This window comes from Echiichthys vipera, assembly GCF_963691815.1.
Source record: "Echiichthys vipera genome assembly, chromosome: 19".
Lineage (NCBI taxonomy): Eukaryota > Metazoa > Chordata > Actinopteri > Perciformes > Trachinidae > Echiichthys > Echiichthys vipera.
Window position 1 is genome coordinate 27,965,262 of NC_139844.1, and position 17,392 is coordinate 27,982,653.

The following is a 17,392-nucleotide window of genomic DNA, read 5'->3' on the forward strand; positions in this document are numbered from 1 at the left end:
AAACAAACACACACGCACACACACACACACACACACACACACACACACACGCACACACACGCTGCCCCGCGCCCCCTCTAAGTGCTCATCCAGGTGTGTGTGTGTGTGTGTGTCAGCGAGGACAGATCGAGTTCGAGGTGGTGTACGTGGCTCCAGAGGTCGACAGCGATGATGAGAACGTGGAGTATGAAGACGACAGCGGCCATCGTTACCGCCTCTACCTGGACGAGCTGGAGGACAGCAGCACGCCGGCACCCGGCAACACGTCTGCGTCGCTGCAGGGTGAGTTCCTACAGCACAACAGCACAGAGTCATTTATTAAAGTGTCCTGAAAATGATGCTGACTATTAAAGGCTTTCAACTTTGACACAAATGTCGTTTCCTCGCCCCGGCGCCCTCACTGTGTGGAGGTCAGGTCCGGATGCTTCGTGGTCGCTGTCGAACGTTTGACTCATTGACCCTGTGAATGTGTGTGTGTCCACCCTGCAGCTCTGGAAAAGCTGTCCCTGAGCAACGGAGCAGAGAACGGGGACCCCGGGCTCTCCAGTGAGACCTCCTCAAAGCCTCCTGAGACCGACTGCTCCTCCTAGAGGCTCGGCCGGACCTCGAAGAGGATCCACCTGGAACTCAATCAAAGAATGCGACGACAAACGTGGGGACGAGGGAAAACGGACGGAGTGTGTCTGTTTTCCCTGGTTCCTCTTGGGGTTCTGGGGCGGTGGGGTTTGGGGGTCTGGTCTGGGCATGTGGCAATGATGTGGGTCCAGGAACGCAGAGGTGTAGAGGAGGGGGAGAGGGGGAACAGGGGGAACAGTGGGTCTTTTATTTAGATACTAAAGGAGGTGAAGAGGAAACGGAGCGGACTCCATCGTCCTTCAGGCCCCAGGGAAACGTCTCAGACAGGAAGTGATTGTTTTAAGCACGTGATCGTCGGAGCTCCAGTTCAGTCTCATTCAAACCAATTTAAAGTTTAAGGTTAAATTTAAAGGTTGAATCTGTAGAAACTTTGTTAAAACTATATTTTTAAAAAGGCCTTTTGACGGGAACACAAAGAGAAAACTCTCTTTAGTCTGAATGAAGGTTTTAATGTTTGACTTCCTGTCCCGTTGTGTTTCCATGGCAGCAGCCAATAGTGTTGGGCGTTGCTGGTTGCCAGGGTTGTCTGTTGTTGGGTGCAGCTACTGTAGGCTGGCACTGGGTGAAATGGAGTTAGCCAATCGTGCAGCTGCTTGGGAGCCTCAGTGAAGGGGGCGTTCTTTGTCCCAGCAGCTGAGTGAGCGGAGACGGGCAACAACCAGAGTCACTATAGGCCGAGCATTCACTCCATGGACTGAGAGAAAGGAGAGGAACGCCATTCAAACGCACGCCCACATGGCTACGCTGCTCCTGGATGCTAACATCACTTTCATCTGCACTTAGCTGCAACGGCTAACGCTAACGGCTAACGCTAACTGTCAGTCAAACTCCTCTAATCCTTGTTTTGATGCTGTGGTTTTCTGGAGGGGACGGGTTCAAACAGGCTCAAACAGACTCCGCTCTCCTGGAGCTACTGGGCCGGGTCTGACCAACCTGGCAACCCCACTGCTGGACTTATACTTTGTTGTTGCGACAATCTGGAGACTCTAGATGGAGCCGTTCTGCTCGTTCTACAGATTCAACCTTTAATAAAAGTAGATAATCCGTTGAATGATGAGTTCAGGGACTAAACACTTAACATGAATAAACAGTATTCTCTGATCTGCACTGTTTCTTTGCCCTCGTTTAAACCGTTAAAGTGCTGAAAATCCACTTCTGGCTCTAAAGTTTGAAATGCAGTAGTTATTTATAACATGTAAAACATTTTGACTCTTAATTAACCAACAACCTTGTTTATGTTCCTTCACTCTTGTTCAGCAGAGACACGTGTTCCAGAGGGTTCAGGTGTGATTCCCCCTCTGGTGACTGCTCGGCCGTCTCACGACAGTCCAGGAGTTTCTTTCTTTCATGGAGTTTTGTTTCCCGGCGCGTTCCCGTTCAGAGCTTCGGCCTCATTCTCTCCTTTAAAGTGAGTTCCAGCGTAAAATCCTCCTCTCAGGGCGAAAGCACTCCTCAAACAGGCCGTCAGCTTTAACTAAAGTCACATTCAAACTCGTTCTCTGTCCCGTCTGGATCCATGAACTGATTTAATATTGTTTTTGTTTCTATTATAAAGTCGTTTTTCTTTAGTTTTCATCAGAAAAAGTTGTTTTCAGCCTCTGAAATCTCTTTGATTTCACATTAAACTGAATATTTTTAACATTTAAAGACATTTTTCACCACGTTGAGACACACACACACACACACACACACACACACACACACACACAGACACACGTTGAGACTTTTTATAATAAACTAAACAAACATCTTTAATATCTGATGAAAATAATGAATCATCTGCAGACGTTTGTGACGTCATCAGGTCACTTTGAGCTCATTTGGTTTGGACGTCGTCTCGTTTTGAACCAGAAAACAAAACAGCAACAGTGGAGTTGGTGAATACGCATTTATTTTTAGTCCTTTTGTATAAATTTTTCATCATTGTTCACCAATTTTTAGTCATTTTGCATCCATTTTGAATCATTTTGTATCATTTTAACCATAAAACAAAGCGTCATCAGCGTAGTTAGTGAAGCCAGAGTTTATTAAAGAGTGTTTTAAAGACTTACCTACTGGCCCCTGTACCAGCTCCTCTCATAGTAAAGTCCATTACAGTGGAAGGAGCCCATTGGTGCTTTGTTGTGTGTGTGGGGGGACTCTTCTCATGCTGCTGCAGAGGTTTGCTGTTATTTTCAGCAGCATTAGTGGTTAAAAAAGACCTTTGAATGCCTTCACCGTGCTGCCCCGAGCTAACCACTGTTAGCCACGTCCGGCTGTTAGCATCTCTCCTGATTTCTACCTTAATAAAAACTGTCTCCATGGTTACTGAGGATTAAAGTGCAGACACAGACCCTGGAGGAGGATTTTTACGCTGGAGTTTCACTTTAAGGGCGCAGGCTGTTTCCTTTAACGCCCCAGATCTGAACGTGGTAAATTGATTGTGAGGAGCGCAAGAATTTAGCAAACCAATCAAACTACGCTGTTTGTCCATGTGGGCTGAAGGGAGCGAGTCGTTTCCCGTCCTTTAGATTGATGCAGTGGCGGCTGACGCGTCCCTGAGGACGCAGAGACGCCCTGGCCGTCTGTCTCCACGCTGGTGACTGTGGGTGGATGTTTAAGGGCGTCACTCTAACACTTGTATGATATCATGTCTTTGAATGATCATTTTTATTGACGGGCTCTTTCTGAACGGTTTGGCTGTGTTTTGTTATTGTTTTGTATTGTGTCACATGCCGTTCTCTTGTATTTGTCACCTCCCAGTATAAAGCAGTAAAGTGTCAGTGGACTCGTCTCACTCTGTTCTCACTTCAACCTTCACTTTAGCGTTTGATGACACAGCAGTGAGACTGAAGGTGATTGGCCGGCGTCATGTTGGTGTAACGCTGTAAAATGAATCACAGTCACAGCTACAATAATGCTAACTCGCTAACTCCCTCCATCAGCCAACGCCACAAAGCAACTGATGGCAGATTCATGCAGCTGAGTCACAGCTAGCTTAGGTTCTAATGAGCTAACATTAGCAAGAAGCTAACATTAGCAAGAAGCTAACATTAGCAAGAAGCTAACTTAAGCCGATAAAGTAATTCACAAACGGAGAGCCGGCCAGGAGTGTGGATGAATCAGCTGAGCTTCTCCAAACAAGACAGGATCTTTCTACGTCAGCTAGCTAGCAGTTATCTGCATTAGCAGTGAGCTAACTGTAGCATTGAGCTAACAGTAGCTAACATTAGCAGCTAACAGCAAAACATCATGTCAGTGTTTCCTCCAGGATTAATTATCAGCACCGAGGGAAAAGGGTTCACACACGCTGTGCCTCCGCTACACTGATCCTGAACCCGTGCACCGGGGTCTGATCCAGAACCCCAGCACCGGGGTCTGATCCAGAACCCCAGCACCGGGGTCTGATCCTGAACCCCAGCACCCAGGGGTCTGATCCTGAACCCCAGCACCGGGGTCTGATCCTGAACCCCAGCACCGGGGGTCTGATCCTGAACCCCAGCACCCAGGGGTCTGATCCTGAACCCCAGCACCCAGGGGTCTGATCCTGAACCCCAGCACCCAGGGGTCTGATCCTGAACCCCAGCACCCAGGGGTCTGATCCTGAACCCCAGCACCGAGGGTCTGATCCTGAACCCCGGCACTGGGGGTCTGATCCTGAACCCCGGCACCGGGGGTCTGATCCTGAACCCCAGCACCGGGGTCTGATCCTGAACCCCGGCACTGGGGGTCTGATCCTGAACCCCGGCACCGGGGGTCTGATCCTGAACCCCGGCACCGGGGTCTGATCCTGAACCCCAGCACCCAGGGGTCTGTTCCTGAACCCCAGCACCGGGGTCTGATCCTGAACCCCAGCACCGGGGGTCTGATCCTGAACCCCAGCACCAGGGTCTGATCCTGAACCCCAGCACCGGGGTCTGGTCCTGAACCCCAGCACAGGGGTCTGATCCTGAACCCCAGCACCGGGGTCTGATCCTGAACCCCAGCACCCGGGGTCTGATCCTGAACCCCAGCACCAGGGTCTGATCCTGAACCCCAGCACCGGGGTCTGATCCTGAACCCCAGCACCGGGGTCTGATCCTGAACCCCAGCACCGGGGTCTGATCCTGAACCCCAGCAGCGGGGGGGCTGATCCTGAACCCCAGCACCGGGGTCTGATCCTGAACCCCAGCACCGGGTCTGATCCTGTACCCCAGCACCGGGGTCTGATCCTGAACCCCAGCACCGGGGGGTCTGATCCTGAACCCCAGCACCGGGGTCTGATCCTGAACCCCAGCACCGGGGTCTGATCCTGAACCCCAGCACCGGGGGTCTGATCCTGAACCCCAGCACCCAGGGGTCTGATCCTGAACCCCAGCACCCAGGGGTCTGATCCTGAACCCCAGCACCCAGGGGTCTGATCCTGAACCCCAGCACCCAGGGGTCTGATCCTGAACCCCAGCACCGAGGGTCTGATCCTGAACCCCGGCACTGGGGGTCTGATCCTGAACCCCGGCACCGGGGGTCTGATCCTGAACCCCAGCACCGGGGTCTGATCCTGAACCCCGGCACTGGGGGTCTGATCCTGAACCCCGGCACCGGGGGTCTGATCCTGAACCCCGGCACCGGGGTCTGATCCTGAACCCCAGCACCCAGGGGTCTGTTCCTGAACCCCAGCACCGGGGTCTGATCCTGAACCCCAGCACCGGGGGTCTGATCCTGAACCCCAGCACCAGGGTCTGATCCTGAACCCCAGCACCGGGGTCTGGTCCTGAACCCCAGCACAGGGGTCTGATCCTGAACCCCAGCACCGGGGTCTGATCCTGAACCCCAGCACCCGGGGTCTGATCCTGAACCCCAGCACCAGGGTCTGATCCTGAACCCCAGCACCGGGGTCTGATCCTGAACCCCAGCACCGGGGTCTGATCCTGAACCCCAGCACCGGGGTCTGATCCTGAACCCCAGCAGCGGGGGGGCTGATCCTGAACCCCAGCACCGGGGTCTGATCCTGAACCCCAGCACCGGGTCTGATCCTGTACCCCAGCACCGGGGTCTGATCCTGAACCCCAGCACCGGGGGGTCTGATCCTGAACCCCAGCACCGGGGTCTGATCCTGAACCCCAGCACCGGGGTCTGATCCTGAACCCCAGCACCGGGGTCTGATCCTGAACCCCAGCACCGGGGTCTGATCCTGAACCCCAGCAGCGGGGGGGCTGATCCTGAACCCCAGCAGCGGGGGGGCTGATCCTGAACCCCAGCACCGGGTCTGATCCTGTACCCCAGCACCGGGGTCTGATCCTGAACCCCAGCACCGGGGTCTAATCCTGAACCCCAGCACCGGGGTCTGATCCTGAACCCCAGCACCGGGGTCTGATCCAGAACCCCAGCACCGGGGTCTGATCCAGAACCCCAGCACCGGGGTCTGATCCTGAACCCCAGCACCGGGGGTCTGATCCTGAACCCCAGCACCGGGGTCTGATCCTGAACCCCAGCACCGGGGGTCTGATCCTGAACCCCAGCACCCAGGGGCCTGAGACCACTCTGCCATGGGAGACCAGGAGCACCAGGGTCCAGACCACAGCCCTCAGGGTCACAGGGACTCAGACCTGAACCACCATGAGGGGACGGGTCCAGACCACAGCCCTCAGGTTCACAGGGACTCAGACCTGAACCACCATGAGGGGACGGGTCCAGACCACAGCCCTCAGGGTCGCAGGGACTCAGACCTGAACCACCATGAGGGGACGGGTCCAGACCACAGCCCTCAGGGTCACAGGGACTCAGACCTGAACCACCATGAGGGGACGGGTCCAGACCACAGCCCTCAGGGTCACAGGGACTCAGACCTGAACCACCATGAGGGGACGGGTCCAGACCACAGCCCTCAGGGTCACAGGGACTCAGACCTGAACCACCATGAGGGGACGGGTCCAGACCACAGCCCTCAGGGTCACAGGGACTCAGACCTGAACCACCATGAGGGGACGGGTCCAGACCACAGCCCTCAGGGTCACAGGGACTCAGACCTGAACCACCATGAGGGGACGGGTCCAGACCACAGCCCTCAGGGTCACAGGGACTCAGACCTGAACCACCATGAGGGGACGGGTCCAGACCACAGCCCTCAGGGTCACAGGGACTCAGACCTGAACCACCATGAGGGGACAGGTCCAGACCACAGCCCTCAGGGTCACAGGGACTCAGACCTGAACCACCATGAGGGGACAGGTCCAGACCACAGCCCTCAGGGTCACAGGGACTCAGACCTGAACCACCATGAGGGGACGGGTCCCGGAGAGGTGTGAGCCAGTTACAGACACGGTTCAAACCCTCCAGAGTCTGAGGACGCCGTCACACGGTTCAAACCCTCCAGAGTCTGAGGACGCCGTCGCACGGTTCAAACCCTCCAGAGTCTGAGGACGCCGTCACACGGTTCAAACCCTCCAGAGTCTGAGGACGCCGTCACACGGTTCAAACCCTCCAGAGTCTGAGGACGCCGTCACACGGTTCAAACCCTCCAGAGTCTGAGGACGCCGTCGCACGGTTCAAACCCTCCAGAGTCTGAGGACGCCGTCGCACGGTTCAAACCCTCAAGAGTCTGAGGACGCTGTCGCACGGTTCAAACCCTTCAGAGTCTGAGGACGCCGTCACACGGTTCAAACCCTCCAGAGTCTGAGGACGCCGTCGCACGGTTCAAACCCTTCAGAGTCTGAGGACGCCGTCACACGGTTCAAACCCTCCAGAGTCTGAGGACGCCGTCACACGGTTCAAACCCTCAAGAGTCTGAGGACGCCGTCGCACGGTTCAAACCCTCCAGAGTCTGAGGACGCCGTCACACGGTTCAAACCCTCCAGAGTCTGAGGACGCCGTCGCACGGTTCAAACCCTCCAGAGTCTGAGGACGCCGTCGCACGGTTCAAACCCTCCAGAGTCTGAGGACGCCGTCGCACGGTTCAAACCCTTCAGAGTCTGAGGACGCCGTCACACGGTTCAAACCCTCCAGAGTCTGAGGACGCCGTCACACGGTTCAAACCCTCCAGAGTCTGAGGACCAGCAGAGTCACGTCCAGTCCAGTTCAACCAGAAGAGTCAGAAACCAGATCCCACGTGATGATGCAGTTCTGCTCTCCGTCCACCGGGGGGAGCTAAAGAAGCATCACTGAAGTACAGAGGGAGCGTTTCACTGCTGCAGGGAGGAAACATGAGGAACAGTGAAGAGGGTGTGAGGACCTTGTGTTTAGGTGGTGTGTGTGAGGAGCACTGTTGATGATTGCAGGTGTTTGTGTTCACGTCGTATATAAACGGCTTTATACGACGTGAACCGGCCCGTTTGTACTCACACTACCTGGGCCTCGGAGAATGCTTCTTGCTGCCTATACGTCATCACGCCGTAACACGTCACACTCAGTGATGAAGTCATGGCACTGGTCAAAGGAACCAGACTTTAGCCGTGACACGTGCTGGGGCACGGGACGGAGGCACAGTGGGAGGGCGCCAGACTCATTCTCCTGGACCGTCTGAGGACTTCCTGCTCCGCTCAGAGGGAGCATCATCAAAGCTGCAGAGGGGAACATTCAGCCAACGCATCCCTGTTTGAATAACCACACGTTCACTTGTGCTTCCTTCCAAACCCACGCACGTCTGACAGGAAGCTGAGCACCTACAGGAGTTCATCTTCTTTATTCTCTCCAGAACCACCAGCACAGAAGCAGGAAGCTGGTTTCAGTAACACTGTTACTGTGATGGCTGATTCATTTAGACTCTCACTGACCCTGACAGGGCCGTGCAGGGGGGGGGGGGGGGGCAAAGGTCTGCGTGTGTGTGTCACAGTGGAACCAGGCTCCTGATGTCTGAACTCACTCAGATACTCAGGCGGGTAACGCTCAGATCAGCGTCGCTGATGTACCTTTGGTTCAGTGGCATCATGTGAGCTTTTGAACCCAGACGGGTTTGAATCCAGGAAACACTCTGAGGTGATGAAGTCTGAGAGTTGTGTTGAAACACACACACACACACACACACACACACACACACACACACACACACACACACACACACACACACACACACACACACACACACACACACACACACACACACACACACACACACACACACACACACACACACACACACACACACACACACACACACACAGCAGCAATGCTATAGTTTAAGTTTGACACAGTTCAACAGAGAAGGATGAACTTTACCTTCTTTACCTTTACCCATCACCTTCCCCTGACCTCAAAGATCTTTATCTGCACTTACACTCATCAACAACCCTCTGCAGCAGCAGGAGAAGAACAACCCTCTGCAGCAGCAGGAGAAGAACAACCCTCTGCAGCAGCAGGAGAAGAACAACCCTCTGCAGCAGCAGGAGAAGAACAAACCTCTGCAGCAGCATGAGAAGAACAAACCTCTGCAGCAGCAGGAGAAGAACAACCCTCTGCAGCAGCAGGAGAAGAACAAACCTCTGCAGCAGCAGGAGAAGAACAAACCTCTGCAGCAGCAGGAGAAGAACAACCCTCTGCAGCAGCAGGAGAAGAACAACCCTCTGCAGCAGCAGGAGAAGAACAACCCTCTGCAGCAGCAGGAGAAGAACAAACCTCTGCAGCAGCAGGAGAAGAACAACCCTCTGCAGCAGCAGGAGAAGAACAACCCTCTGCAGCAGCATGAGAAGAACAACCCTCTGCAGCAGCATGAGAAGAACAACCCTCTGCAGCAGCATGAGAAGAACAAACCTCTGCAGCAGCAGGAGAAGAACAACCCTCTGCAGCAGCATGAGAAGAACAAACCTCTGCAGCAGCAGGAGAAGAACAACCCTCTGCAGCAGCAGGAGAAGAACAAACCTCTGCAGCAGCAGGAGAAGAACAACCCTCTGCAGCAGCATGAGAAGAACAACCCTCTGCAGCAGCAGGAGAAGAACAACCCTCTGCAGCAGCAGGAGAAGAACAACCCTCTGCAGCAGCATGAGAAGAACAACCCTCTGCAGCAGCAGGAGAAGAACAACCCTCTGCAACAGCAGGAGAATAACAAACCTCTGCAGCAGCAGGAGAAGAACAAACCTCTGCAGCAGCAGGAGAAGAACAAACCTCTGCAGCAGCATGAGAAGAACAACCCTCTGCAGCAGCAGGAGAAGAACAACCCTCTGCAGCAGCAGGAGAAGAGTCCACACACACAACAAAGCAGCAACGGGCTCCTTCCACTGGGACCTTTGAGTGCCTTCACCGTGCTGCCCCGAGCTAATCGCTGTTAGCCACATGTGGCTGTTAGTAGTTCATACAGGGGAAAAATGGTCTCCGTGGATTATTTGATGACTTAAATACTTAAACTGCCAGTGTGTGATCTGACCCTCTGTACACAGAGTCTGTGACACTGAAGGTTTTCAGAACAGGTTTGATTCTTTGGTTTTAACGTTCATCAAAAGGAAATGAGAGTTGCACCGTCCGTGCAAACGTCCCCATACAAACTGTAAATACCAGAGCACACATCACTCCAGAGCTGCTCTGGCAGAGAGGATTTGCTCTGAACAGCAGCAGATGGTAAACCTGGAGACTACAGCGGCAGGTCCTGGGTGGAGCTGGAGCCTCTGAAGCAGCCGTGGAACCACAGCAGATGAAGCTCTCCTGGTCTCATCTCTGTATTTCTTTGCACATATTCTTGCAATGAATCGAATAAACACCTCTGACTCAGCGTGCACGGCTTCTGTGCACAACCATATTTTCCCCATGACACTGAAAAGAAAAGCCCAGAGTGTGTGTGCAGAGAGCTTCCCCCTGCTGCTCTGTGTTTACCTCATGTGTCTGAGGCTGCAGTGTGTGTTTCATCACTGCTCTGGGAATAACTGTGTAACACCGCTGCTGCCAGGAAATGACCCGAGACGGCCGTTAGCTGTCGGTGCGTCATCACGCTAATCGCCCTGATGTGCACCGACACATCTGCTTTCTCCTGCTGCTGGAAACAACCAGCAGACCTCAGGTCAGAGGAGAGGAGTTTACCGCAGACCTCAGGTCAGAGGAGAGGAGTTTAACGCAGACCTCAGGACAGAAGAGAGGAGTTTAACGCAGACCTCAGGTCAGAGGAGAGGAGTTTAACGCAGACCTCAGGTCAGAGGAGAGGAGTTTAACGCAGACCTCAGGTCAGAGGAGAGGAGTTTAACGCAGACCTCAGGTCAGAGGAGAGGAGTTTAACGCAGACCTCAGGTCAGAGGAGAGGAGTTTAACGCAGACCTCAGGTCAGAGGAGAGGAGTTTAACGCAGACCTCAGGTCAGAGGAGACGAGTTTAACGCAGACCTCAGGTCAGAGGAGAGGAGTTTAACGCAGACCTCAGGTCAGAGGAGAGGAGTTTAACGCAGACCTCAGGTCAGAGGAGAGGAGTTAAACGCAGACCTCAGGTCAGAGGAGAGGAGTTAAACGCAGACCTCAGGTCAGAGGAGACGAGTTTAATGCAGACCTCAGGTCAGAGGAGAGGAGTTTAACGCAGACCTCAGGTCAGAGGAGACGAGTTTAACGCAGACCTCAGGTCAGAGGAGACGAGTTTAACGCAGACCTCAGGTCAGAGGAGACGAGTTTAACGCAGACCTCAGGTCAGAGGAGAGGAGTTTAACGCAGACCTCAGGTCAGAGGAGAGGAGTTTAACGCAGACCTCAGGTCAGAGGAGACGAGTTTAACGCAGACCTCAGGTCAGAGGAGACGAGTTTAACGCAGACCTCAGGTCAGAGGAGACGAGTTTAACGCAGACCTCAGGTCAGAGGAGACGAGTTTACCGGAGACCTCAGGTCAGAGGAGAGGAGTTTAACGCAGACCTCAGGTCAGAGGAGAGGAGTTTAACGCAGACCTCAGGTCAGAGGAGAGGAGTTTAACGCAGACCTCAGGTCAGAGGAGACGAGTTTAACGCAGACCTCAGGTCAGAGGAGACGAGTTTAACGCAGACCTCAGGTCAGAGGAGACGAGTTTAACGCAGACCTCAGGTCAGAGGAGACGAGTTTAACGCAGACCTCAGGTCAGAGGAGAGGAGTTTAACGCAGACCTCAGGTCAGAGGAGACGAGTTTAACGCAGACCTCAGGTCAGAGGAGAGGAGTTTAACGCAGACCTCAGGTCAGAGGAGAGGAGTTTAACGCAGACCTCAGGTCAGAGGAGAGGAGTTTAACGCAGACCTCAGGTCAGAGGAGAGGAGTTTAACGCAGACCTCAGGTCAGAGGAGACGAGTTTAACGCAGACCTCAGGTCAGAGGAGAGGAGTTTAACGCAGACCTCAGGTCAGAGGAGACGAGTTTAACGCAGACCTCAGGTCAGAGGAGAGGAGTTTAACGCAGACCTCAGGTCAGAGGAGACGAGTTTAACGCAGACCTCAGGTCAGAGGAGACGAGTTTAACGCAGACCTCAGGTCAGAGGAGAGGAGTTTAACGCAGACCTCAGGTCAGAGGAGAGGAGTTTAACGCAGACCTCAGGTCAGAGGAGAGGAGTTTAACGCAGACCTCAGGTCAGAGGAGACGAGTTAAACGCAGACCTCAGGTCAGAGGAGAGGAGTTTAACGCAGACCTCAGGTCAGAGGAGACGAGTTTAACGCAGACCTCAGGTCAGAGGAGAGGAGTTTAATGCAGACCTCAGGTCAGAGGAGAGGAGTTTAACGCAGACCTCAGGTCAGAGGAGAGGAGTTTAACGCAGACCTCAGGTCAGAGGAGAGGAGTTTAACGCAGACCTCAGGTCAGAGGAGAGGAGTTTAACGCAGACCTCAGGTCAGAGGAGAGGAGTTTAACGCAGACCTCAGGTCAGAGGAGACGCTTTAAACAGAAGGAACTCTCCAACATTTCCTCACACAGACGAGAGTAAAGAGTAAAGTGTTGAGCGTAGAAAGTGCAGGTGGTGTGTGTTTATGTTGAGAGCAGGTGTGTTTTTGGGGTTCACACTGGACGGCGTCCTGCTTCTCTGCTGTTAGGGAGAGAAGGAGGAGCACGTTTCCCAGCATGCACCAGCTCTGGGTGCTGTTGTGTGCATACGGGGACACTGTTCTGTCACCGTGTGCAGATTTCCCCCAAAGCTGCTCCAGTAAACAGAGAGAACGCCACTTTATCTTTGCTTTGTTTGTTCCTCCTGTGCGGAGTGATTTCTTGTTTGTGGCTTTTTCCCTGAGTCATGTTTCTGTCGTCAAGTAAATAAATTCAGTGTTGATCCTCAAACGTCTGCCTCTGAGTCCTGTTTCCTGCCCCGGCTCTGACATCGGCTTCACTTTCAAACGCACCGAACAGAAGAATAAGTGTCTGAATAGAAGTGAACTGGCTCTGCAGCAGGTCTGAGGCGTCTGGACACTTAGCCGGGGCGGCAGCAGCTCAGTCCAGAGGTGACTTGGCTGGGAACCGGAGTGTCGATGGTTCGAGTCCCTGTGTGGACCATGAATGGAGCGTGGACTGGGCCCTGCCGAGGTGCTGTTGAGCAAGGCACTGAACCCCCAACTGGTCACTGGAAGCCCCCTTGCTCTAACATCTCTCCATTAGGTATGTGTGTGTGTGTGTGTGTGTGTGTGTGTGTGTGTGTGTGTGTGTGTGTGTGTGTGTGTGTGTGTGTGTGTGTTGAATTTCCCCATTGTGGGACAAATACAGTAATTCTTCTTCTTGGACCCTTGATCCCAGTTCATATAAATGTTTTTGTTGTAATGTTCCAGTAAAGCAGCATTTTTGGAGCAGTGGGAGTGTTGGAGTGGTTTCATCAGCCCAACAGAACCAACTATGGTCTGTTACTGTGAAACGGTGTCTGCACCCACACGGAAGTCTCTGTGCGGTGAAACACTTCACACATGGGCCGAATGTGAGAGGTTTGTGCTTTCTACTGGGACGAGAGGGGCGGGGGGGAGACCTGCAGAGACGAACACATCCTTCGTTTGTTCAGTCGTAAAAACTGACGTGAACGAACACGTTTAGGGTTTCTGCAGCTGTTTAATGTGAAGCGTCATCCGTCTCTTCTAGTTTAAATCATTTAAAGACTTTTTTATAAATGACGTGTGAATGTGAATGTGAACTACGACACATGCAAACGTCCGAAAAATGTCCATAAAATCCAAGATGGCCGACTTCCTGTTGCGTTGAGGATATCGCACCAAGAGTTCTCATGAATTTACAACAATCTGGTTCTCGGGCTGTTTCCTAGGGGGCGCCTGCGAGCCAATACTCCTCCCCCGAATGATCTGTGAAGTTTAAGTTCAATAATTCCAGCAAATACAAAATGAATTACAGAACCAGAGGCCCAAAGGCTCGAGGCCTCCTCCCAGCTGGACGTGCCTGGAACACCTCCCTAGGGAGGCGCCCAGGGTTCATCCAGACCAGATGATCCTGAACCACCTCAACTGGCTCCTTTCAACACAAAGGAGCAGCGGCTCTACTCCGAGTTCCTCACGGATGCTGTGTGTGTGTGTGTGTGTGTGTGTGTGTGTGTGTGTGTGTGTGTGTGTGTGTGTGTGTGTGTGTGTGTGTGTGTGTGTGTGTGTGTGTGTGTGTGTGTGTGAAACTAAACGAGATAAAAACACATTTATAATAAACTGTGAAAACTCTGGTGGTGACTCAGACCAGGCTGGGAAACATGTGATTCATGAGAAAAGGAAATATTAATAATGAAATAAGTCAGAGTGTGGAGGGAGGCTGGGCTCCGTGATGATGATGATGATGATGATGATGATGATGATGATGATGATGATGTCTGAGTCTGTTCTGGATAAAAGCCGACGCTCCTCTCTTCCCCTCAGAGGAGCCTGGAGCCTGGAGCGACACGAGGAGCCTGGACTGACGTGTGGATTATCTGCTGGGGGTCATGAGGCACGTTTGGACGGGAGGAGCAGAGCCCCAGAGATAAGGTGAGTGTGTCACACACCGGGCACAGGTCACACTGATGGAAAGTGGGTTTTTAATAGATTTATAGTTTATTAACATAACTGCAGTAGATGTGTGTCGTGTTTGTAGTCAGGTTCACTATCCAGCTGTTCAGTCGTGACGTAACACCCTTTCAAAATAAGACTTCAGGTCCGAGCCTCGTGGTTCTCCTCAGTGCCGTGTTCCTGTTGTCTGCATTCATGGCTTCAGTCGCAGCGAGCAGCTTCACTAACAGACTAAAGTGTTCTACCTTCATGTTCTGATCTTCTGATGCGTTAATAAACATCTGTGCACACGAGAACACGCACTTCTGTTCTTTATATTCAGCAGAAAAATGTGCCTGAAGAAACAGAGTTATGATGATTTTATGTTATGTTCCAGTGTGTGTGAACGCTCCTGTCGTCCTCAGTTCCCGATGGTTGTGAATGCATCAGCGTGGTTGGTCCCGACCGTGGACCCGGACCTGGACCCCTGCAGGAACTACACCGCGGCCTGGCTGTGGCTGTCCTCCCTGCAGCCGGCCTACGTGGCTGTGATCTGCGTGGTGGGGGTGCTGGGGAACGCCCTGGTTCTCTGCGTGTTCTGCCTGCAGAGCAAACCGTGCACCGTGGCCGACGTGTACCTGGGGAACCTGGCGGCCGCAGACCTGGTCATGCTGTCCTGCCTCCCCTTCTGGGCCGTCACCATCGCCCGAGGCTACCACTGGGACTTTGGGGAGCTCCTCTGTAAGCTCGTCAACGTGCTCATCTCTATGAACTACGTGTGCAGCGTCCTGTTCCTGGTGCTGGTCAGCGTGGACCGCTACCTGGCCCTGGTGCGGCCCATGAGCAGCAGCCGCCTGAGGAGAGCTGCCTGGGCCAAGCGCATCTGCCTGGGGGTCTGGAGCCTGGGCCTCCTCTCCACGCTCCCCATCATGCTCTTCCGCACAGTGACGCACGTGGAGGATCCCGGCGTGGACGCCTGCATCCTGGCCTACCCCCACCCCGCATGGAGGGTGCACCACAACATCAGCAGGAACGTGCTGGGCTTCCTGCTCCCGGTCCTGGTGGTGGCTTACTGCACGCGGCACATCGTGGCGGTGCTGAGCGACCGAGGGGCCCGAGGACTCCCCAGGGTGCGGAGGGAGAGGAAGGCCACCTCCTTGGTGCTGGCCGTGCTCGCCGTCTTCCTCTTCTGCTGGACGCCGCACCAGCTGATGCGCTTCCTGGACACCCTGGACTACTTCCAGGTCACGCCCGGATGCCTGTGGGGTCACGTCCTGGACATCGGCATCCAGCTGTCCACGTATCTGGCGTACAGCAACAGCGCCGTGAACCCCTTCCTGTTCGTCATCGTGGGGAAGCACTTCAGGAGACGGACCAAAGAGGTGTTTGGACAGACTTTGAAGTCCCAGCTGTTCGTGAGCTTCACCTCCACGAACAGAATCACCGACACACAGCGAGGGAGTCCTGAAGCGTCTGGGCTGAAACCACCTCCATGAGACAGCGTTTGGTCGTCAGACGGGACTCAACACATCACAGCTGATCATGTGTTTAATCTGTAATCTCAGGAAACGAACCGCCGTAGGCCTCGTGCTCGTACACGTGCGCACGCTCGTGCTCGTACACGTGCAAACGTGCTTTACTAAAGCCCACCTCTCCCAAACGGGCCGTGGACGGCGAGCGTGCCGCTCCTAGACGTGGTACGGTTGCACTCACACTGGTCAAAGGAACCAGACTTTAGCCGAGACACGTGCTGGGGCACGGGACGGAGGCACAGTGGGAGTTCGCCCTCAGTGGTTCTTTTACTCTACTATCCGTGTTGTTTTCATTACTGTCCCTTTTATGTGTGTTAATGTTTCATGTTGTGACGTCTGAGGCTGTCGTGTTGATGTTATTGTATTTCTTGGGGCAGGATCCTAAAAAATATGTTTTTAAAAGAACTTTAAAAGTTTCCATTTTTTGGATTAAAAAGTTCTCTGACAAATGTATAAATTGGTACGAGCATTTCTTTAGCACACGTTTATGCTCCTAGAGGACACTTTAACACATGTTTATGCTCCTAGAGGACACTTTAACACACGTTTATGCTCCTAGAGGACACTTTAGCACACGTTTATGCTCCTAGAGGACACTTTAGCACACGTTTATGCTCCTAGAGAACACTTTAACACATGTTTATGCTCCTAGAGGACACTTTAACACACGTTTATGCTCCTAGAGGACACTTTAGCACACGTTTATGCTCCTAGAGGACACTTTAACACACGTTTATGCTCCTAGAGGACACTTTAACACACGTTTATGCTCCTAGAGGACACTTTAACACACGTTTATGCTCCTAGAGGACACTTTAGCACACGTTTATGCTCCTAGAGGACACTTTAACACACGTTTACGCTCCTAGAGGACACTTTAACACACGTTTATGCTCCTAGAGGACACTTTAACACACGTTTATGCTCCTAGAGGACACTTTAACACACGTTTATGCTCCTAGAGGACACTTTAGCACACGTTTATGCTCCTAGAGGACACTTTAACACGTTTATGCTCCTAGAGGACACTTTAACACACGTTTATGCTCCTAGAGGACACTTTAACACACGTTTATGCTCCTAGAGGACACTTTAGCACACGTTTATTCTCCTAGAGGAAACTTTAACACACGTTTATGCTCCTAGAGGACACTTTAACACACGTTTGTAGGTACTTTGGGTTTAATTGGATCAATAGTGACTATCAAATGAAATATTTGATGAGGAAAATTAATAAAGAAAAATTACTAAAAATTAATAACTTCAATTTATTAAAAACGTCACACGGAGAACCAATCAAATATATTGCCTTGACTCACGTTCAGATTATGAGATTGAGTATTCTCAATAAACTTACCGTTAATCAAGTAAATATTAGTTATCACCAATAATTATCAAAGATAATAATAAAAATGACTCTAG

At 52.7% G+C, this 17,392-nt stretch overlaps 2 protein-coding genes across 3 annotated transcripts in view; both read left to right on the forward strand.

Moving 5' to 3' along the window:
• The window catches only part of gopc (golgi-associated PDZ and coiled-coil motif containing), a 9,799-nt gene extending 9,126 nt beyond the window's left edge, over positions 1-673 (forward strand). For both annotated transcript variants that reach the window (XM_083933639.1, XM_083933640.1), the window contains 2 exons: positions 117-282; positions 490-673. In XM_083933639.1, the coding sequence (XP_083789765.1) occupies positions 117-282; positions 490-590 (267 nt within the window). In that variant the 3' untranslated portion in view covers positions 591-673. The remainder of the gene's footprint in view (positions 1-116; positions 283-489) is intronic.
• Positions 674-14,869: 14,196 nt separating this feature from the next.
• Positions 14,870-15,934, forward strand: LOC310961752 (B2 bradykinin receptor; the record flags this gene model as incomplete). Its single annotated transcript, XM_083933963.1, has 1 exon — positions 14,870-15,934. One exon carries the CDS (start codon positions 14,870-14,872, stop codon positions 15,932-15,934), a length of 1,065 nt encoding a protein of 354 aa, XP_083790089.1.
• Positions 15,935-17,392: the final 1,458 nt, after the last annotated feature.